Source organism: Zootoca vivipara, chromosome 9, assembly GCF_963506605.1.
Source record: "Zootoca vivipara chromosome 9, rZooViv1.1, whole genome shotgun sequence".
Lineage (NCBI taxonomy): Eukaryota > Metazoa > Chordata > Lepidosauria > Squamata > Lacertidae > Zootoca > Zootoca vivipara.
This window is the reverse complement of record NC_083284.1, coordinates 47,717,965-47,742,162: the sequence shown is the minus strand read 5'-3', so window position 1 is coordinate 47,742,162 and position 24,198 is coordinate 47,717,965. Positions and strand designations below refer to the sequence as shown.

At 42.5% G+C, this 24,198-nt stretch overlaps 1 protein-coding gene across 3 annotated transcripts in view; it reads left to right on the top strand.

Annotated features, from left to right (window-relative positions):
* Positions 1-5,758, top strand: part of GPM6A (glycoprotein M6A) — a 198,349-nt gene extending 192,591 nt beyond the window's left edge. For all 3 annotated transcript variants that reach the window (XM_060278716.1, XM_060278714.1, XM_060278715.1), the window contains one exon: positions 4,191-5,758. In XM_060278716.1, the coding sequence (XP_060134699.1) occupies positions 4,191-4,343 (153 nt within the window). In that variant the 3' untranslated portion in view covers positions 4,344-5,758. The remainder of the gene's footprint in view (positions 1-4,190) is intronic.
* The last annotated feature ends 18,440 nt before the right edge of the window (positions 5,759-24,198 follow it).

The window sequence follows — 24,198 nt, the reverse complement described above, 5'->3', positions numbered from 1 at the left end:
AGGAATGCTTTGATGGTGTTTCCTGCTTGGCAGGGGGTTGGACTGGATGGCCCTTGTGGTCTCTTCCAACTCTATGATTCTATGATTCTAAGCTTCATGGCTAAGTATGGATTTGAACCCAAGTCACTTGGGCCCTAGTGGGACACACTGGTCTGCTAAATTTCTATGGCTTTTTTGAATTCAGAGATCATCTTCTTCAGTATGCATATGGACCTTTTCACGATGCATTTTTCTGAACAAGCAAGCAAACAAAAATACAAGGGTAACAGATGTACAAAATAAAATATGAAAAATCTGTTCTGATGACTGACAAACAAATTCCATTTTGGTATCTCACACCATTTTAAGACTGCAAAAATGTAACCATTGAAAAAAAATAAGTTAGGCATGCTTCTAGTTTTGCAGAAGTGTGTGGCTATTGTTTGGTGCAGGAACAGAAACCAGAAGACTTCTGACTTTTTTCAACCTGGGAAGCATAATGGTTATCAGCAGTTTGTGCAGCCCTTGTTGTATTGAAATACTGTAACAATTCTAGAATAAGAAGAAAAACCAATATAGGAAGGACATGCTCCTGGTGGAACCAAAGGTCCCCAGCTCACTGCTAGCTCTATTAAACTTAATGTGTCATGATGTGGTTATGGTATCCTATAGGTCAGCCATACCCAACCTGGTTCACTCCAGGCACTTTGACTACAACCCTCATCTGTTCCAGGCAGCATATGATGGTTGGGGCTGATGGGAATTATAGTCCAAAATGTCTGGAGGGCTCCAAGTTCGCACATGCTGTGAAACCCTGAGTTTTTAGGTCCCCCCCCCCCGTCTTCCCACTTTTTCCCTTTTCGATTGTGTGTTGTTTGTTTATTTGCTTGAATGCAAGCCTGTGGATAGTGAGTGTCTCTTTTTGATTTCATGTAAGCTGCTCATCTCGTTCAGTAAAGCGAGATGAGTGCCGCAGCCCCAGAGTCGTTTGCGACTGGACTTAACTGTCAGGGGTACCTTTACCTTTACCTTTTTAAGCCCCTTTGGGAGCCTTTTTGGCTGAAAAGCAGGAATACAAATGCTCTAATATTAATTAATTCAATCTTCAAATGTTCATCTGCCAACTGTACACAGATTATATCTGGATTCAGTTCAATTTCTGAAATTGCTTCTTCTAAGAGTGAAATAATGTGGGGTCTGCAAGTTTACTGTTGTGAAGCAAAGAGGTGCTACTTTATGCCCCTCCAACAAGTGCACCAGAACTATCTTTCACCTTCCAAAAGATAGTGATAAAGCTCTTGCATGTTTTATACAAATCTGAACTTGTCCTCTTCTTTAGTTTCCATAGTGATAAGATTGGTTTTTCAGTGTCCTCTTGTCAAAAATGGCTGTCTTCCTGTTCTGTGGCTGTTGAATGTGTCTTGCTCATTGTTTAGACAGCAAATAGACAGCAGCATGGTTGGTTGGACAGAACTTGGAGCTTTGGGACACACATTAATCTTTCTTGCTCAAGTCTCCATATTTGATTTAGCTACCTCTGCAGACCAGAACAAAGATTAATTAATACTTCAAAGCGGCTCCTTCTTTGAATGTGCAAAGCTGTGCAAATTCTTCTATCTATTATATGATTATATTTAATTCATTTCCTCTTGGCTCTCCCAAAAGCAAGGCTGGTCAATACGCCATATACCCTGAAATATAAGACAACATTTTCACTGTTTAATTCATCAAAGTATGTTCTCTCAACAAGTACTTTGGCACAGAGAAATACTCCAAATCGTTCAGCTGACTGTGAGTACAGAGACTTGCCAACTGCAAGTAATTTCCAAAGGCTGCATTAAAAATGAATATTTTGGTTTGTATCCAATGTTATGCCTACTCAGAGCAGACCCATTTAAATTAATAAACATGTGTCTGAGGAGCTATGCAGTCCTTGAACTAAGCAACAGGCTGCAACTCAGAGAAGCAGCCAAGCCATCAGAGAAGGCAGCTGCCCTGACCTTGTCTAACAAATGTTAAGGTGGCTTCCTCATCCTCCAGAAATAATCAGAGTCCCTTTCATATACTCTATACTCTTTCTTATCACCCCGTATAAAGAAGCAGTGCAGGGGACAATGATAAGACAGGACTGTCAATGTCACACAACTCCTGTCACACTGTGTGGGAGTTTATACCACAAGGATGGAGTACCTTTGGTCATCCTGATGTTGCTGAGATCTAATTCCCATCAGCCTTAGTCAAGATGCCCAGTGACTCCACATCAGGTTTTATCTCAGTCAGGTAGGATAGCATCCTGAACTTTATTGGAAAGGCTCAAGGGCTGTAGAGCTTGCTGGCTTCCAAAGCTTAGGAAGAGTTACTTATTTAGACTTTGACAACAAAGCAATGAAACCCTATGATGGTTTTTTGCAGTCTGTTTAACTTTTGGATTTATGCAGTGAACTGCCCTGAGATATACGGGTATAGGGCAGCATAAAAATTTAATAAAAACCATTAAAATCCAACGTGCAGATTTCAGCATGGAAACTGAAACCCACCCAATTCAGTTCTTATTTGTGTCCTACATGCCTCATTTGAGTGATAGAGTCTGCCTTCTGGTACATGGCATGTTTTTGTGCACAAACACTCTACAGACTTTAACACTTGTAGTCATGCAAGTAGAGAAAAGAATGCTGTGGGAAGTGACTTAGACTCAAATTCTACTACCCCAGAAGATTAAATCAGTTTCTCATACAAAACAAACTCAGGCATCAACAATGTCTAAAAATAAGGAAAAATGTCTTGCCTTGTATGCATCCAGAAAGCCTTGACATGACACACTTAAGCTTTAGGGCAACCTGCTCATAAAAGTGTAAAATTCAATTACACAGGAGCCTTTTAGTGACGGTGTTGTCCAGTGAATTGTTAACAGATGGAAGAGAAAACCCCACCAACCTCAAACTACCTGCTTGAAAGAAAAGGAGAGCTCAATCTTCTGCACGTGGGCTCCCATCATCCTGAAATTGACAGTCATTTCAGAACTAATTAGAGTAGATATGAGATTAAGTCTACATAGTAGGATAAAGTTGCCTTGACTATGTGCCTGGCTTGTGGAGCATCACCTTCCTTCATGAAACCAAATGTACACTAGATCAATGTCATTCAGCATATAAGCATCTTTTCAAAATGCCTTGGCATTGTTTTAACTTCTGGCGGACTTGTCAATGAGAGCAGGGATAAGAAATGAGGAGAAATGGCAAGGGGTACCATTATGGGAAGCGGGAAGATGATGACTGCATGAAATAGTTGAAAGTAACATCCTGAAAATAAATTGCCTTGCCAAAGATTAATGCTGTTCTGCTGCTTTTTGAAATCTGATTGTGCCTACAGCAGCTTCTTCCTCCTCTTCCTTGACCTTATTTGTCCAACTGGCTATAATGACCTTTGTGATCTTGCTTATGGGGTGTCAGAACATCATCTTGTCTGCTGTAGCACTGTGACATCATAAGCAAAATTGTTTGGATAACCACAGCCATTAGAATCAAAGAAAGGTGTGCAAATGAGGGTGAGCATAGTGGAGGCAAAGAAGGATCACTGGTAAACAACATGGAAACAGCTTGAACGTATAATAATAATAATAATAATAATAATAATAATAATAATAATAGTTTATTTTTTATACACCGCCCATCTGGCTGAGTCTCCCCAGCCACTCTGGGCGGCTCCCAATTGAATATTAAAATGATATAGCATTAAATATTAAAAGCTTCCCTAAAAAGGGCTGCCTTCAGATGTCTTTTAAAATTAGGATAGCTGCTTATTTCCTTGACATCTGATGGAAGGGTGTTCCACAGGGCGGGTGCTGCTACCGAGAAGGCCCTCTGTCTGGTATTTGCAAGAAGTCACAGAAAACAGAGAATCGTGTAAACAAGCACAAAATAAAGCATGGTCGATGCCTCCAGCTTCTCTTCTGCCTGGAATATCATTTTGCCTAGCGAATGCCATTGTCCCAGCCCAGCCTTTCAACTCTCATCAGCCCCAGCCAGTCAGAGATGTTTTGTAGGTATCAGGAAGGCAACGAGTTGGCAAAGGCTGTTCTAGTCAATTCCTCTCTTTTTAGGTAAGGGCTGGAATGAGGCAGAGTCCAATAGAATCTGGCTTGGTGTGATGAAATGTGAAATAAATGTGATGAAGCTCCATAGCATCTCTCTCTCTCTCTCCCCCTCTCTCAGGTTCACTACCTTATGGTTCTGTCCGCCAACTGGGCCTATGTGAAAGATGCTTGCAGAATGCAGAAATATGAGGATATTAAGTCAAAGGAAGAGCAAGAGCTCCACGACATTCATTCTACCCGCTCTAAAGAGCGACTCAATGCATACACATAAGAAAAAACCTTGTCTTACTTTCTACCATTGAATGATTTGTTGTTTAACTAAAGGCCAGAATAATAATAATAATTTATTATTTATACCCCGCCCATCTGGCCGGGTTCCCCCAGCCACTCTGGGCGGCTTCCAACAAAACAGAAATTCTAAAATACATCTATCCATTTTAAAAAAATAAATATGAAAAGTGCTTCTCACAAAAGATAGCTAGGGTGACATCTACATCACCCCTGTACAAATTCTTGGTTGTCTAGCACTTGGTTTTCCTAATTAGTTAATAGCTTGTGTGATCAGTCTCTACTACAAAGCTCCCGAAACAGCCCTTTCCTGAATCCTAAAGTGATTATTTTCTGTTAGATCAAGAATACTAACTACTGTCAAATACGGAGATGTGTTTGATTTTTTTAAAATCACTTTGTATGTGTTATGCATAACACCTTTTTGCATTGTTTCTTATATGTTTTTGAAAAGGAAAAAAAGAAGCTTTTTATACTTTTTAGTTTGGATTTTGGTAAGTACTTTAACTACAGGTATACTTCAAAGGGACCACGGTACAACACGTACAATTTCTCGAGGAGGCACACTGCTGACATTCCTTCAGATTTGGAAATCTCGCCAGGTGGACCAGTGGGCATCTTGACAGAGGGGTCCTGAGAACATTTTAAACAATCAAAGGTGCAATTTCTAAATTTGTAAGAGTAGGTAAAAAACTAAACAAAAAGAAGTGCTTCTTATCTTTGTTAACATTGTATGATTCTTCTTCATGTACTTAACAGAGTATTCTTCTCTCTTATCAAAGTTCCATTGGTGGCTATTCATGTTTATATTGTGAGCATGCAAACCGTGGTGCTTGTAATGCATGGCCATGTGTCTTTTTTTAAAGCGTATGATACCGCGGTTACCTTCTAAGAGTCGCAGTGTATAGAACCAATGTTACATACAGCTATGCGTAGGTTTCTGCAGAATGATCACTGTAATCCCACAACGGTTATGCTGAATTGAAGCTGTTCATGTGCCGATGTGAGCAATTGCTGCTTAGCTACATTTATGAAAGTGATATATCTATAATACAGCAACCTCTTAAGAGTCAGAAGTCTTTTTACCTGCTTTAAAAATTTAAGTGGATTGCACCTGTCTGAACTATACATATACTGTATGTGATATATTTAAAGGAGGCTTCCATAAATGTAATAGCTTGGCTTGTAGCTTTCCTACACACATACTGGTTTACCTGTCTTATGTTAAAGTGAGGTTAATGGCTGCTACTGGACCTATTGTTTGGAAGTGTTAGTAATATATCTGAACCTTTATTTTGAGGAAGAAAATATTAAGAGAAAAGTCAGTAATGTTGATCTGAAAGAAGTACCTGTATTTAAAAAAAGAAAAAAAGAAAAACCATACAAAAAAGGGGGGGGGGACATCAGTATTATTGGACCAAAATTGGTGTTTTTAATTTTCTTTTTTCTTTTGCCTATTTCTAATGCTACAAGAATGCTGTAAAGTGTCTTTTAAAGTGATGTATCCTGACAAGACATTTTTGTCAGCGTTAAAAAAAAAATCCTAGCTAGTTTTGTGCACTTATTGGACCATTGTGAATTCTCTCTCAGTGTAAGTGCATTTCTAATAAAAGTTCTTGAGTAAAACTCTTCTTTGTACTATTACTAGTCATGCATCATCAGTAATTTTTAACAATTCTTGTAGTAAGTAGAGGGTAATACTATAGTTACTTGTGGCATGTTTATGCATCAAGTAGTATTAGTTAATTTCGATTTTTTTTAATTATAATTTTTTAACTTTTTTTTAAACACTTTACTGTCTTACGGGGTCAGCATTTTCTGATATGTGCAGTACCAGTATTTACAGTTCTGCAGAAAGGTATTATGAACCTATTTTGATTCTATATTGTAGTGTTTCAGTTTTGTGTCTTAAAACAGTGTGATGATTTTTAAAACAGTGTCTTTTAAACTCCTGTAATGATGTTGATGCTTTTGGCTTTTCTCTGGTATTAGAGTTTGTATTTTCACAAAGAATGCTTTGTAGCAGGCATTACAATTAATCTGTTTTGTACATAAATGTGCCAACAGCTTGATGGTGGCGTTTTTGAAATGTAGAACCAAGTGCTTGCAAAAATGTAATAAATACACTTGTGTACTTTGTGTACTTATTAGTTGTCCGTGCTTCATTTTTCACCTTTTGATATAAAATTTTATGTATTGGAAATTTCAGAGGGGAAATGTTGTTAAACGTGCTCTTGATAAGTCACTGTTTTCTTGTTTTACAGAAGGAACATTCCCCAACCTGGTTGTTCTGTCAAGAGTGTATTAAATCTAAAGGCTTTGCTTTAAGTTTTTAATGGAGCTTCATCAGAGCTCCAGTACTAATCAGGTTTCCACCATTCACTTTAATATCAAGGACAACTTTGCATGTATATCCTTAGGAGAGATTCCACAGGACTTAGGACCTTAAAGTATCACCTTTGAGTTGGGATTGTGTTGCTCCTGCATTATCCCTTCCTACTTATCCCAGGCACCACCTTTGCATGCTCCACAAGATCTCACGTGATTTGGGTGTGATCTCATCGGAAATCAGTATTGATGCTGGTGACATTTCTCTGCCAGTGGCAGAGGCAGCGGGGCCGGTGAGAGTGCCACCACGGGGGCTTCCGCTCCCTGAGGCAGTGGCCTCATCCCACCTAATGGCTGTGCTGGCCCTGCTTGTAGTGCCAGCCTGTAGGCCATGCCAAGCAACTATGTCAAGTCCTTCAGAGGAATCTGCCTTTGGCTGAGATACCTCTCCACCAGTTGCTTTGAACTGCAAGTGGGGGAGTGTTGTTGTACTCAGATCCTGCTTTCAGATTTCCTATAGGTGGGGAACCTTTGGCCTTCCAGTTCTTTCAGAACTACAATTCCCATCATCCCCCTGGGCATTGTCTATGTTTGTTGGGGCTGATGGGATTTGTAGTTCAGAAACATCTGGAGGACCACAGGTTTCCTACACCTTCCACAGGTCACTGTGAAACAGGATGGTGGACTAGAAGGGCCTTTAGCCTGACCAATCAGGACTCTTCTTATATATTTAGGTATTTCTTTTTCAATGGGTTGTGGCTGGGTTCTCGGTGACAGTCTTGGGACAGAAATCCTAACTGTCAGCTCCAATTCTACCCTTCCTCACATTGGAATGCTTCATATTTTTTTCAGCAGGGAATACTGAGAATACAAACAACTTTGGCAGTTATTTTCCCCTCTCGGGTTGTGTGGGCAAGTTTTGAACCATCTCATGATTTATTTTAGCACACTGACAGAGTAAGCAGCTTCCTCTGAGCAGTGAACGGAATCTTTGAGACTCCAGCAGGAACCTTAAAATTGTTCCGGTAAGTTCGGAAAATGGGTGTATAAGTAGAGCTGCAACAAAATGTTGTCATATGTAGTGCACTTGTTTACTGTGCCAGCCTGTCAGCCATGCCTTAATTCAGAACACTCCATTCCATCTACCACCCACCCCAATAGCCACTAAACTATCTTTGACCATTGAGTATTCTCAGTCGTTTTGGGGGTGTTGTGGGCATTTTCTCCACTTACAATTTTTTCAAAAATATTTTGTTTGTTATTTCTGTTAACCTTGGGAACCCCACAAACCTCTTGATACCTGCCTTTTGCACATGGCTAATATCATTCTGGTTACCTAAGCAACAGCACTCACAGCTCAAACATCAGAAATACAGGGCAGCTATAGAAGTGCTTGAGGAAGGAATCCATATTCTAATTACAACATGTACTTCTAGCATGTTGCATTTTTGTCTGTTTGTCAGTGATTGGCTAATAGGAGCATTGTTTTCTAGAAAATGTGAGAAGCAGTATTTGAAAATGATTCTTTTTTTAAGGAACATTTTTCAGCATCTTGCCTTTGGAGTCAGTTTATTATTTTATGAATCTGTCATGGATTCTCTAAAAAGCTGTCTTGTGTGTCAGAAGCCCACAATATAAGAATAGACCTTGGTTCAGAATGACATCAGATCAAAGATAATTGATATTATATTTCTTATGCCATACATAAACATTATTTTGGAGTGGGTATCTTCTTTGCTGAAAAGATCAAGAAATTGGAATGACAGTGTCTCATTAGTTCTTAGCCTTGGGTGTTACTGATATCCATACATAGCTGCCAAGTTTTCGCTTTTCTCGCGAGGAAGCCTATTCAGCATAAGGGGAAATCCCTGTAAAAAAGGGATAACTTGGCAGCTATGTATCCATATAGTTGGATGATTATGCACATATGATAATACAGTTTATACTGAATGTATGACTGGAAAGCTATCTAATTTTTTTCCATGAGCAATCTATGGCTACTGCGTATCCTCAGTCCTAAAGAAAGGTAGTAATGAGTATCATTATTTCAACAGCTTTTCCACCACCATATTGTTGATATATTCTGTGCATTCAGGTTAATTGGACCACTAATCATCTGAGCTTTTTAGACTGCAATGCTATACCTGCTTATCTGGGAGTAAGCTTCACTCAGTGAGACTTACTTATGAAAACTGGTGTAAAAACTGGGGTTTGGCTTTTGCTGCCAAACAGACAAATAAATAATCAGCCTTGCTTTTCACTGGATCAATCCATCTGACCAATCATGGACTTAGGGGATGCAGCGTCACATGGGGCAGCAAAAACCATTTCTGTCACGTCCATAGCTGCCAAGTTATCCCTTTTTTAAAGGGATTTTCCCTTATGCTGAATAGGCTTCCTCGCGAGAAAAGGGAAAACTTGGCAGCTATGGTCACGTCACACACACAAGATTTCATTTGCTCTACCCGCTATCTCTCTCTTGTAAACAGTCCTTTAGTGGTAAATCAAACGAGACTTGAATCCACAATGTTTGTTAACAATTGGAGGGTTTTTTTCCCTTGGGACTGGTAGGGTAGAAGGCAGGGAGGTCAACAGTAGGTGGAGCCAGCCAGAGCCAATGGAAGGAGCTAGAAGCAATGATGGACAGAGCTAACTAATTCTGTTATTGTGTCTATTCTCGCCCCAGCTGAGATTAAGGAGAAGTCTGACCGCCATTGCCACCCACTGGACCCTATGCAAGCAAGGAGGCAGGCAGGTGGGGCTGGCTGAGGCAGTCTGAGCTTGGTGGGGCAGTGTCCCATCTCCCCCAATGCACCAGCCTCTACTGTACATTAATACTGTTACAGGCCATCCCAATCTCCACCGAGCAGGAGCAAGATTCCAGAGGTCTTGGCACTTAACCAGGGATTGTGTTCCTTTGGAATGAGGCATGGTGGAGACTGTAGAGTCTTTAAGAAATATGATTGAATTACACATATTTACACCTGAGTTTAGGTGGAGGGAATGCAGATAATTACACCCCAATAGTTTCTCTTGTTGTTCCTCTCATAGCTTCAGCCAGCAAATAGGCTTGAAATAAGTGTTTTTGATTTTCCCAACCCACCCCAAGCCTAACAGTTTCTCTCATAGGCACCAAATTCAGGGGGCCCTGGGTGCTTGGGTACCCACAAAGTTTTCAATGTGGGTGCTTGGCCAAGTAACCCAAAGCACTGCAGCAGGGTGCTCTGTTGGGCTGCATATGATGTCACACACACATGCTGAGCACCCACAGTGCTGGATGGAATCCTGCACACCTGGTCTTCCCTCTCTAACTGCAATCTCCAGGAAGATCACCCCCTTCCTCAACAATTAAGCTTGAAAATCCTTGTCCTGGAGCCAGTAGAAGGCTCTTTTGAAACCTAATTACAGTGGTACCTCAGGTTAAGAACTTAATTCATTCTGGAGGTCTGTTCTTAACCTGAAACTGTTCTTAACCTAAGGTATAACTTTAGCTAATGGGGCCTCCCGCTGCCGCTGCTGCGCCACCGGAGCACGATTTCTGTTCTCAACCTGAAGCAAAGTTCTTAACCCGAGGAACTATTTCTGGGTTAGCAAAGTCTGTAACCTGAAGCGTATGTAAGGAAATCAGCCCTGAGTGCTCCCTGGAAGGACAGATCGTGAAGCTGAGGCTCCAATACTTTGGCCACCTCATGAGAAGAGAAGAATCCTTGGAAAAGACCCTGATGTTGGGAAAGATTGAGGGCACTAGGAGAAGGGGACGTCAGAGGACAAGATGGTTGAACAGTGTTCTCGAAGCTACGAACATGAGTTTGACCAAACTGCGGGAGGCAGTGCAAGACAGGAGTGCCTGGCGTGCTATGGTCCATGGGGTCACGAAGAGTCGGACACGACTAAACAACAACAACAGTTGAAATTGAGCTTGAAGGGTGCTAAGAAAAGTCTTCTTTGGAATCTAATTGTGGCACAAGGGTATTTTTGGGAAGGGGGGTCACAGTGGGGTATTGAAGAGTTAACATTCCTCTTTCTAGTTGTAAACCCCCATATTTCCCCCCCCCCATGTCACAATTAGGGTTGAAAAGAAGGCTGTTTTCAAGGTAAATTGCAGCTGGAGGATGGGGGGAGGCTGTGGGTGCATGTGCACCCATGGGTGCTTCATTGATGGCCTATGAGCTACAGTTAAGTAAGATGCAAGGCATGTATAGAAACTTATTAGCTCTTCTAAAAGGTATTTGCCTTGTTACCTTCCAGCTCTCAGACAGCTTGAAGTAATGGGTGTGCAGTCAAAGCTATTCAAGGATTAATAGTGCATGTCCTAGCTTTGCACATTAGTCAAAGCTAGCTAGGAGAATGTTTACTAGTAATGGCAAAGGATTTCCTGACTTGGAAAGGCTTATTTTGACAGAAGCTAAGAAATTATATTAGCTTTGCAAGAAAATAAGCCCATTTGTTATTTAAGTTTGCATAATATAAAAGGAAATGGAATACAGGAAACGGGAACATGCGTTATATATAAAATGGGAGAAAGCATTTCATTAATCAGTCCTTGGGAAAGTGATGGTAGTTAAGCTTTGCTATAGTGCGCTGGAAATAGGCAAGAGTGTTCACAATGTAGAGCCACATGAACACTGTATTTGTTAATGTAATTGTGGCTAATTATAATTGTTTTAAAGCTAATACTTCTGAGTTCAGTTCAGTTTATTCAGAGGCCTCCGGAGGGAATCATTTTTATTTCATTTTAGAGGATGCTTATTGAATGTTGTTGACAAGATTCACATGTAAATTTATTAACTTATTTAGAGTGTTTATATAGACCATCCTATAAGAAAGCCCCAGGGTGGACATAACAAGAAATAAAACAATTCAAAGTATAATCTCTCTCTCTTTCTCTCTCTTTCACACACACATAGACAGACATGGAGCATCAGTCACAGAGAGAGATATTAAAGCTAAAACAGATTAAAAGTCAATGGAACTTTTTTTAAATTGTCTGGCACTGAAATCAGCTCAGATAAGCCACAGCTTGGGAGTCACGACTGAAAAGACCCTTGCTGTATCTCAGGCATAGGCAAACTCGGCCCTGCAGATGTTTTGGGACTACAACTTCCATCATACCTGACCACTGGTCCTGTTAGCTAGGGATGATGGGAGTTGTAGTCCCAAAACATCTGGAGGGCTGAGTTTGCCTATGCCTGTTAAAGACTATAGTATGAAAAAGGCTCCTAAGCAGTTTGCAAAACATAGAAAGCGATTATAGAACAATGTTCCTGTAGTCAATAATTAAAAATGCACCGTAATTGAAATATCACAAGGAAACAATCCCATTAAAACATTAAAACATGGGTCTCCATAATTAAAATATGCAATAAAGCGATCTCATTAAAACAACACAGCAATTAAGACAGGAGAGTCAAGTTGAAAGATCAGGGGAAGTGCTGGTGTAAACAAGTGTGCCTATAAAAGCTGACAGGATGCCAATCCACGTGGGATCTCTCTCGTTTCATCAGGGAGTGCATTCCACCACACTGGTGACAACAGTGGGAAAAGTCCACCTATGAGTCACTACAACATGATACTCACCAAACTGTGGTTAGACTAACTGGGTTCCATTTATTGATCTTAATGTCATTACTGGGCAACAGAGGGGAAGTTGGTTTTGCAAGTAAGCTTGTCCAGAGTTTTTCAGGGCCTTATATGGAAATAACAAGACCTTATCTTTGGCTCAGTGGCTAATTGTCAGCCAATGGAGATCCCTTATGTGGTACTACTCAATGCTCGGGCCAGGGCATTCTGCGCTAGCTGCAGCCTCTGGACCAGCCGTACAGAAAGTTGATTGTCGCCTCCTCCATGAATTTGTCGAATCCTCTTTTTAAAGTCATCCAAGCTGGTGGTCACCATTGCCTCCTGTGAGAGTGAGTTCAATAGTTTTGTGCTGTATGAAAAAGTACTTTCTTTTATCCGTCTGGAATCTTCCAACATTCAGCTTCATTAAATGTCCATGAGTGTTCTGAGAGAAGAAGCAACACTTTTCCAACTCTACAATATTCTCTTCAACGTGAGGCAACCAGAACTTTAAACAGAATCCAGAGGCTTAGGTGAGGGGCAGGTAGTAAGCAAGCAAGTAAGTAAGTCAGTCAGTCAGTCAGTCAGTCAGTCAGTCAGTAAATAATGCAGTTACACCTTAGATTTGTATAATGGCATTATGATGTTGATAGTTTGATTTCCAGTTCCTTTCTTAGCATTCCATCATTGCCTTTTTTTTACAGCTTCTATGCACTGGGTCAATGTCTTTTTCGAACTGTCTATTATGACTCCAATATCTCATTCCTCATCAGTCACCACCAGTTCAGACCCCAACTGTGCTTAAGGACCATCCCAAACTTTTGGAACTTTCCACCCTTAAGCAACTTTCAGAAGAGTGAGGAAGGAGCAGAAGGGCTGCTGCCTCTTGGATTTGGGTGACTGTCCAGGCTTGTGTGGGTGTTTGTTTCTGGCTGTGACCTTTCACCTAGAAGTGTGAGTCAGGAGGGTCAGGTGATTAGCTGTGGGCGGAGCTAGTCAGAGCTTGGAGTGCAGCGACTGAGGAAGGAGCAGAAGGAGAGCTGAGCTTGGGAGACACTAGCGGTGCATGCAGTTTGACCCATCTTTTTGACCTAGGGCAGCAAGTCTCACACGTTTGTTAGGGGGGACCTAGGCCTCTTCCTCTTTCCCCCTTGACCTCAAGGTTTTCAAGATGGAGGTGGAGGGAACAACCGTTGTCACCTGCAATTCCTGTGCAATGTTTGTTTTCTTGCCAAAGGATGTGGGTAGCTACACCTGCAACAATTGCAAGTTGGTTGCCCTACTAGAAAACAAGGTTGCCCTTCTGGAAGAGAAGGTGCAGCAGCTTCAGGGGCGTGTATCTACGCTCCAGAGAATTAAAGAGCTGGAGCTTTTCTTGGATGCAGCAGAGCACACTGTCTGCACCAAGGAGGAGACAGGGGATCTCCCTGAGGAGGAGGTCAGTTCCCCAACACAGCAGCCAGATGTATGGAGGAACGTGACTCATAGAAGTAGAAGGCCCAGGGATCGCTCTGAGTGCTTAGAATTACACAACCGTTTTGAAGTGCTCATGGAAGACGAGGAACAGACTCCACCTGAGGATCTCTCCCTCATCACAGTTGATGAGGAATATGAAGACGAGCAACCAAGTCAGTCCTCTGGGAATATGCAGGTAACCTTGGAAGGGACAGCACATGGAAGAATCCCAACCAAGCCTATGAAGAGGCGTGTAGTGGTGATTGGGGATTCCCTACTGAGGGGTACAGAAGCAGTAATCTGTGGGCCTGACAAGATGTCTCGAGAGGTGTGCTGTCTACCTGGGGCCAAGATCAAAGATGTAACAGAACAGCTGCAAGGAATCATAAAACCCACCGACAAATACCCCTTCCTTTTGGTGCATGTGGGAACCAATGACACTGCAAGCCATAGCTTACAGAAGATCAAAAATGATTATGAGGCTCTGGGCAGGAAGTTGAAGCAATTAGATGCACAAATTGTCATCTCTTCTGTCCTCCCAGTTGAACGACATGGCCCAGGGAGAGAGGGGAAAATAGGGGAAGTGAACAACTGGCTTCGCAAATGGTGCAAACAGGAACGGTTTGGATTCCTAGATCACGGTCTGCAGTTTCTTGAAGATGGACTTCTGGCAAGTGATGGACTGCACCTCACAAAAGTTGGGAGGAATGTTTTTGCCACGAAACTCAAAAACCTCATCAGGAGGGCTTTAAACTGACTTATGTGGGGGAGGGAGACAGTGGTCCTGAAGGTAGGAGTCTATCAAATGCTGAAGATGATCATCCGAATGTCAAGGACCAAATGGAGCAAGCAGCATGCAGACCTAGTGGTGGGACGAAAATATCCTTAAATAAGAGACATGGGGGAATGATCAACGGTCTTCAATGTCTGTATACTAATGCACAGAGCATGGGAAATAAACAAGATGAACTTGAGCTCTTGGTACAGCAAACTAAATATGACATAATAGGCATCACTGAAACCTGGTGGGATGAGTCTCATGACTGGAATGTAGTAATAGAGGGATACAATCTATTTAAGAGAAATAGACCAAACAGGAAAGGAGGAGGAGTAGCTTTATATGTTAGGGATATGTATACCTGTGAAGAGATCCAGGATTTAAAACTTCAAAGCCAAATTGAGAGTATCTGGGTCAAAATTAAGGGAGAGAAAAACAACAGTGATCTCATTGTGGGAGTTTACTATAGATCCCCAAGCCAAACTGAGGACACAGATGATGCCTTCCTGGAACAGATGGCCAAGCATTCCAAAGGAAGTGAGATAGTAGTAATGGGGGATTTCAACTATCCTGATATTTGTTGGATGTCAAACTCAGCCAAGAGCATAAGGTCGAACAGATTCCTCACTGGCCTTGCAGACAACTTCATTGTCCAGAAAGTGGGAGAAGCAACAAGAGGATCAGCCATTTTAGATCTGGTCCTAACCAATAGTGATGACTTGGTTAGTGGGGTAGAAGTGGCAGGATCATTAGGTGGGAGTGACCATGCTCTTCTGGAGTTTATTATCCAGCGGAAAGGAGCAACCAAGCATACTAAGGTCCAAATTCTAGACTTTAAGAAAGCCGACTTCAGAAAACTTAGGGAAACGCTGGGTGAAATCCCATGGACAGTAATACTAAAAGGGAAGGGAGTTCATGATGGTTGGGAGTTTGTTAAAAGGGAGATATTAAAAGCACAACTTCAGGCAATACCAATGAGACGGAAACATGGAAGGTGCCTAAAGAAGCCAGGCTGGCTATCTAAAGAACTTTTGACTGAGTTAAGATTTAAAAGGGATATGTACAAAAAATGGAAAAGGGGGGAAATCTCCAGAGAGGAATTCAAACATATAGCCAGCACGTGTAGAGACAAAGTCAGAAAAGCTAAAGCACAGAATGAACTCAGGCTCGCCAGAGAGGTTAAAAGCAACAAAAAGGGCTTTTATGGGTATGTCCGTAGCAAAAGGAAAAACAAGGAAACAGTGGGGTCACTCAGAGGAGAAGATGGTGAAATGCAAACAGGGGACAGAGAAAGGGCAGGACTCCTCAATGCCTTCTTTGCCTCAGTCTTCTCCAAGAAAGAAAACAACGCCCGACCTGAAGAATATGGAGCAGATGATTCAGCAGGGGAAACACAGCCCAGAATAAGTAAGGAGGTAGTACAAGAATACTTGGCTAGTTTAGATGTATTCAAGTCTCCAGGGCCAGATGAACTACATCCAAGAGTATTAAAAGAACTGGCAGAGGTGATTTCAGAACCACTGGCAATAATCTTTGAAAATTCCTGGAGAACAGGCGAAGTTCCAGCAGACTGGAGGAGGGCAAATGTTGTCCCTATTTTCAAAAAGGGGAAAAGAGAGGACCCAAACAATTACCGCCCAGTCAGCCTGACATCAATACCAGGAAAGATTCTAGAGCAGATCATTGAGCAAACAGTCTGTGAGCACCTAGAAAGAAACTGTGATCACTAAAAGTCAGCATGGGTTCCTGAAAAATAAGTCATGTCAGACTAATCTGATCTCATTTTTTGACAGAATTACAAGCCTGGTAGATGAAGGGAACGCTGTGGATGTAGCCTATCTTGATTTCAGCAAGGCCTTTGACAAGGTGCCCCATGATATTCTTGTAAAGAAGCTGGTAAAATGTGGGCTAGACAATGCTACCATTCAGTGGATTTGTAGCTGGCTTACTGACCGAACCCAAAGGGTGCTCATCAATGGCTCCTCCTCATCCTGGAGAGTAGTGACTAGTGGGGTGCCACAGGGTTCTGTCTTGGGCCCAGTCTTGTTCAACATCTTTATCAATGACTTGGATGATGGGCTTGAGGGAATCCTGAGCAAGTTTGCAGATGACACCAAATTGGGAGGGGTGGCTAACACCCCAGAGGACAGGATCACACTTCAGAATGACCTTAACAGATTAGACAACTGGGCCAAAGCAAACAAGATGAATTTTAACAAGGAGAAATGTAAAGTACTACACTTGGGCAAAAAAAAAAATGAAAGGCACAAATACAGGATGGGAGACACCTGGCTTGAGAGCAGTACATGTGAAAAGGATCTAGGAGTTTTGGTTGACCACAAACTTGACATGAGTCAGCAGTGTGATGCAGCAGCTAAAAAAGCCAATGCAATTCTGGGCTGCATCAATAGGAGTATAGCATCTAGATCAAGGGAAGTAATAGTACCACTGTATTCTGCTCTGGTCAGTATTGTGTCCAGTTCTGGGCACCACAGTTCAAGAAGGATACTGATAAGCTGGAACGTGTCCAGAAGAGGGCAACCAAAATGGTCAAAGGCCTGGAAACGATGCCTTATGAGAAACGGCTTAGGGAGCTGGGTATGTTTAGCCTGGAGAAGAGAAGGTTAAGGGGTGATATGATAACCATGTTCAAATATATAAAAGGATGTCATATAAAGGAGGGAGAAAGGTTGTTTTCTGCTGCTCCAGAGAAGCGGACACGGAGCAACGGATTCAAACTACAAGAAAGAAAATTCCACCTAAACATTAGAAAGAACTTCCTGACAGTAAGAGCTGTTCGGCAGTGGAATTTGCTGCCAAGGAGTGTGGTGGAGTCTCCTTCTTTGGAGGTCTTTAAGCAGAGACTTGACAGCCATCTGTCAGGAATGCTTTGATGGTTTTTCCTGCTTGGCAGGGGGTTGGACTGGATGGCCCTTGTGGTCTCTTCCAACTCTATGATTCTATGATTCTATGATTCTATGACTTTTTGTTTTTAAGGCTGTTACTGTATAGAAAAAGATATTTTAATATTCCACAAACGGAGAAAGTTAAATGCATGGGCAGCTTTAGTTCTTTACTTACCAGTTTAATTCGTCATTTTTATGTTGTTTTCAAATTGTTGCTTTTTAAATTACTGTAGAGATTTCAGTTTCTACAAGGCAGAAAAGTCAAGCAGCATTTATCTAAACAGGGAAGTATTTTTTTTCATCAATGAATGATTGCAAACACTTTCATTCCCTTTCAGGTCTTTCTGGAACTTATTTATCAATCCTCTTTACATTCCTTTTGAAGCAATCTCCTCCTTTCTCCCCCACCACGAGCCATAAAACTTCTAATATCCAAATATCACAAGAACACCGTAGGGCTATGCTGAAACTATAGCAGCAATGCATTCTGTTGATAGAAGTACTGAATAAAATGCACTCTCCTAGAAAAACAGGTCTTTATTTATTTTGTTTTGTGGAGTTACAATGTTGTGGAATACCCTGCACAGCTGTGACATTTGCAGCTCATAATGGTTTTTTCTTAAAATCGGGTGACTTTGAGCAACCATTCTAGGCATTCTGATGTTGGACATGGCTTCCATCCGCTCATGTCTCCTCTTTCAAAGGAATCACAAAAATGAAATGAAATGCAGAAGAAAGTCAGTAACGACTCCATGCTCATGTCCACATTATGGCTGTAGGGAATTAGGACACCAAATTAAATGCTAGACTTGAAATGCCTATCTTAGGAAAGCCTCGTTATAACACACTTTGTTTGAGAATGGGGACGGTGAGCCCACAGGCTGGAACAGGTCCAACAAGCCATTTTAAGTAGCCCATAAGCCCCTCTCCTGAGATGCGGGTGATGCTGTGGTCTAAACCAAAGAGCCTAGGGCTGCTGATCAGAAGGTCAGCAGTTCGAATCCCCGCAACGGGATGAGCTCCTGTTGTTTGGTCCCAGCTCCTGCCCACCTAGCAGTTCAAAAGCACATCAAAGTGCAAGTAGAGAAATACGTACTGCTCTGGCAGGAAGGTAAACAGTGTTTCTTTGTGCTGCTCTGGTTTGTCAGAAGCGGCTTAGTCATGCTGGCCACATGACCCAAAAGCTGTCCGCAGACAAACGCCGGCTCCCTCGGCTTATAGAGCGATATGAGCATCATAATCCCAGAGTCGTCCGTGACTGGACCTAACGGTCAAGGGTACCTTTACCTTTAAGCCCCTCTCCTACCCATCACAGTGCTGAGCAGAGTTTCATTTTCTAGCCCACTACAGTGATAGAGAGGAAATTGCTGCCTCTGTTCTTCAGAAGCCACTTTCTGAAGAGTAGACACAGTGGTTTCCCTTCTTACTGCAGTTCTGGCATGGGAAAGGTTCAAACTCCTCCACGCAGCCCATGATTGTGATGGGTAAACCACCCCATGGCAGCACTGGGCTCAGAGGAGGGGTTTAAGCTTCACCTAACCTACTGCTGTGAAGCAGCAATTTGGATTGCCATCATAGCACTGGATGGGTGGAGATGAAACCTCTCTTCTCTATCCGGCGCTGCGATGGGGATGAGAGTGCTGTGCACCTGCATGTGGGAGAGTTGAATCTAAGAAACAAAGACAAAATGAAGTACTCAAGGAAGTCATAGTTTCTTCTGACCAGACTAGTACCTGCCCCCACCCAAACTAATTACCTTTTAATATCTTACTTAGAAAAAAGATTTTCCCAAGGAAACCAGAAAACTGGATGCCTGCTTCCAAAACCCTCTATAATCTATACCAGGCATCCCCAAACTTCGGCCCTCCAGATGTTTTGGACTACAATTCCCATCCTCCCCGACCACTGGTCCTGTTAGCTAGGGATCATGGGAGTTGTAGGCCAAAACATCTGGAGGGCCGCAGTTTGGGGATGCCTGATCTATACTATAAGAAAGACCAACACAGCAGCATTTAGCCTGCTGTGAGTAAACTGAACCCCTTCTAAGGATATGTAAAACCAAAGGTTTGGCAGAGAATGAAACGGATCCATCTTTTACTTCAACAAAATTCTGAAATGGGTTGCAGAGTCTGGAACAGATTCCAAAATCCATTCAGCAGGTGCAAAGAGGCATATCCAGTCTCTTGGAACCTCCACAGCTTGGAGCACATGAAGTGGAGAAGCACCTCTGAGGTGTTTTAGGATGCCACCTGGTGCCTAGAATGATAGCATCTGGTGTAACCCAAAGGTGGTGCCTTCAAACAACTAAGGCATGCTTTTATGCAACCAAAGCATATTAGCCAGTATCTACTGGGATTGGAACACATGAGTCCTAGCACAGCTCAAGGATGTCCCGGGCCATCCATAGAAGGTCCTCTCTCATGCTCAAGCCTCTGGTGTAGTTAGCAGGTGATGTTTAAGCCACCCACTGGTCATGCAAGGTGCAATGGGCACATTTTTGAAGCGGTCAAACTGCACTGCAGTGTTGTTGGTTCTGTTCCATCTCCTTGGATTTCCTTCGTGGTAGAATTCTGTAGTAACTTGAATCCCTTCTTGAATTCTCCTTCCTTTCCCTTTCTCTAGAGCTAATGCTACAAACTGCCTCCCTACCAATCATGCATAGCAGTTACATTGGTTTTCAGTGGGTGACAGTTAAGCAAATGCTGAACTCACCCACTGAAATAGACATGCTTAATTTTTGTGGATCATGTTTGCCCCTCTATGAGGATCAGGCCCAGAGCTTGAATTCAATTTCTTTCTATTGTCACAGCAACGGTTTACAACTGAAGAACGTGCTCGTTAGAGTCAATGTATTTATAGCAGCCAAAATAACATTTCAGCCCACACAGCATATAGTTGTTTATAGATACCATGTACCAAATGTGTTTTTCTCTTACCTAAATGGGGAGAAATGCTATTGTGTCCTCTGCAGCATTAAATTACCAATTGGGTCTGATAAACTGAGATCCTCAGCCTGTTGTGTGAGTGATGCTCGTCTGTGTTTTAATTATCATTCAGGAGATGTTTTGCCTGCAAATTTATTCTGTATTGGCTTTCTCTTTTGGAAAGAAAAGCTAGCAGAAGTGAATGTGTGTGTTTCCAAGCCCTCCTGGATTTAAGTCACTGCAGAAAGGCTTTACTAAGATGCTAGATAGCTGTGGTGCTTAATCAGTAAAGAGGCCATTTAGTCTGAAAGAATCTCAAACCTACTGAAGAATGGATGCACTCCTGCTGCTCTTCCTGACTCCACAGAGCCTGATTTTCTGAATTTTAATGAAGACAGGAAAATGGCTGAACAACAGAACGAAGCAGAAGAGAAAGACTGGGAGGGACATGCTTCTTTGAAACTTGCAAAATACTGACATCTAGTGACCACAAATGTGGATCACAAATTCAAGCATGAATTTAGGGAATGCCTTGGAATGCCTTGTTGGATTACGTAATCAGTTGGGTTGAACTGAATTGACGCTGTACCTAGTAAGACACCAAAATCCGTCTCCACTTTTTCTAATATTTGAACTGTTTTGTCTTGCCTGTCCTAAGACTTCATAGCTTTGATGAGACGTGCTGGTGTATTGCAATGTTTCCACAGTCAATATTTTTCATGCACAGCTTTGTATCTGACTTCTTCACCCTATGTTCTTTAAGCAAAGCCTAATTATAACCTAATTAGCAAAATGTGCTTTGCCATTCTGCTGCCTTCCCCCCCCCCCCCCCGAAGAACAGATTCATTCAAATCATAGCAGCAGAGGAATGTAGCGGCAGCTTCTTCTTTTATTTTTGCTCTGAGCTAAAATAAACGATGTAGAGTTCAATCATGCTTGCTTATAGTATGTTATACGCTGTTTTATGGACTACAGAATCTCTTTTTTTCTAGAAATCAGAGATGGTGGTGTCTGATAAGGGGGCAATGTATGTGTAAAACATTTTAAATGACTAGAACTGTGCACACTGAGACATTTTGAAGTAAGCACATCTAGGATCAAACTATTGATGGCCCAATCAAAGGCATTACTTCTATATAACTGGGGTTTTTTATACTGTATTAAAAAATTACTAGTGAGAGAACAGATACTTTTAGTTTAATTTTGGCCTTAAAAAACACTCATTTGAACATTAATAATGAGAAGCCTGCAAACAGGACCTCAGGACAATAGCACTCTCCCTCCTTGATATTCCCAGAAACCGATATATAGCTATTGATAGACCATCCTCCATGAATTTCTCTAACCCTCTTCTAAAGTAATCTGAATCACTATATCCTTTGGGATCAAATTCCATAGTTTAACTATGTGCTGTGTGAAGAAGTGTTTACTTTTGGCTATGGCCTATGAACATAGCTGTCAACTTTAGGTTTGAAAAATAAGGGATCACTTGCCGAGTGCTGCCGGAAATCACCTCTGCGCATGCCCGGGCATGCACAGAAGCGATTTCTGGTGCCGGCTCTGCCCATGTCCGGGGCACCGGAAATTGGTTCTGTGCATGTCCAGACATGCGCAGAAGCGACTTTCGGTGCCAGGCTGCCCGTGTCCGCATGTCTGGACACTGAAAATCACTTCTGCACATGCCCGGGCATGCACAGACGTGATTTCCGGCAGCACTCGGCAAGTGAGTGAGCAGCCAGCCGCCGAGCGAGGCGCTTTACCGGGTGGCGGCTGGCTGCTCACTCGCGGGGGGCGTGCGTGCGGGGGGGCGAGTGGAGCCTCCCTGGCCAACAGGGAGGGAGAGGAGCTGCTTCCTTTAAAATCTGGGAGATTTACAGGATATTTTACAATCCGGGCTGCCAGCGGGAAACGGATTGAAATAAGAGGGTTTCTTGCAAAAAACGGGAGGGTTGACAGCTATGCCCATGAAGCTCTCAACGACAAATCCCAGCTTCAGCAAAGGAAGTGAAATTTTTCTTGGCTGGGAAAAGCCCTCACAGAAGCTTCGGAACAGGAGATGCTAAGGAGACACACAGCTCTAAAATGTGTGTCTTTATTTGTTGGTGTTGTTTAGTCGTTTAGTCGTGTCCGACTCTTCGTGACCCCATGGACCATAGCATGCCAGGCACTCCTGTCCTGCACTGCCTCCCGCAGTTTGGTCAAACTCATGTTCGTAGCTTCGAGAACACTGTCCAACCATCTTGTCCTCTGTCGTCCCCTTCTCCTAGTGCCCTCAATCTTTCCCAACATCAGGGAATGTCTTTATTTATATTCTTACATTTATGCCCCACCTTTCTTCCAAGGTGTCATGCGTGTGGTTTCCAGGCAATCGCCCATCCAGGCCTTCAGCCTGCTAGGCCTGCTTAGCTTCAGCAAGTTGGTGGCAGCAAGTTGGTGGCAGTCCTTTCCGACTGCACTCTGGGTCAGGTGCTGGGAAATGTTGGGGAATTAGCAAGGAAGGAGCTCAGGGGCCAGGCGGTTTATGATGAGTCACAGGAAGGAAAAGCAGGAGCCTGAAGGAAAAGACATAAAGGCGAACAAGATCGAAAGGGGAAATACAGTGGTACCTCAGTTTAAGTACACGATTGGTTCTGGAAGTCTGTACTTAACCTGAAGTGAACTTTCCCATTGAAAGTAATGGAAAGTGGATTAATCCGTTCCAGATGATCCGCGGAGTATTCAAACTGAAGCGTACTTAACCTGAAGCGAACTTTCCCATTGAAAGTGATGGAAAGTGGATTGATCCGTTCCATACGGGTCCGCGGAGTACTAAACCTGAAGCGTACTTAACCTGAAGCAAACTTTCCCATTGAAAGTAATGGAAAGTGGATTAATCCGTTCCAGACGGGTCCGCGGAGTACTTAAACTGAAAGTACTCAAACCCAAGCATACTTAAACCGAGGTATGACTGTAAACAAAACCTTGAAAAGTTGAAGAAACAACTAACACAGAGTTGAGGAACCTCAGACCTGGGGGCTCAATATGGTCCCCCGGGTCTCTCTGTCCAGCCTCCATAATGCTCCCCAGTCCATACCCCTCACTGGTCTTGCATTTCTTCCCAAATACTTTTGCTAGGCAGGGATGCATCCTTGAACTCTGACAACGCCTCTTGCTTGCCTGGATGAAGAACAGAGTGTGTAGAAACAAGTGCAGTGTACAAAGGTAAAATGTACATTTTTATTTTTTATTGCACTACCCACTGCAGTCTAGCCCCCTACTGGCTCTTGGAGAGTTGCCAAGAAAGCTATTTGGCCCTCAAACTGAAAAAGGGTCCCCTTCTCTAGGTCTGTGAAAAACTATTGCAATATAACAGGAACATATTACAAATACATTACTGATGGGAAGGAGGTGAGCAAAAGAAGGAAGAATGCTCTGGGATAGTATTGGCTGAGTTGCAGTGCAAGCAAAGGTTGAAAGGAGAAATAGTGTGATCTGAGAGGGAAATAAAGAAATGACTGAAACACAGTGGAGCTCAGCAGTTAGCTAAATAAGCCTTACAATTCTCCTGCACTTATAGTTCAGCAATATCTTGAGGGCCATAGCACCCTCCTGTGGTAAGCACTATTTTATTTAGCTGCACATCCCTGAATAATTATTTATATTCATCAGAGTGTCGTCCCAATAAAAGGTCCATGAGACAGTTTCCAATGTGATTTTGTTGTTGTTGCCAATTTTCCAAGCCTGCAAAAGAAAGAATCCTTCTTTCAGTGCTCTCTTGCACCATATATGTAACATTCAGTGTAAACCAGAGCCTACTCATTTAAATGCCCATTGAGCAATTTGCACCAATATCTACCTTAGTCCATTGCAGCAAAGACAAAAGAGCCTTTGGGATACCTTAAGGACTAA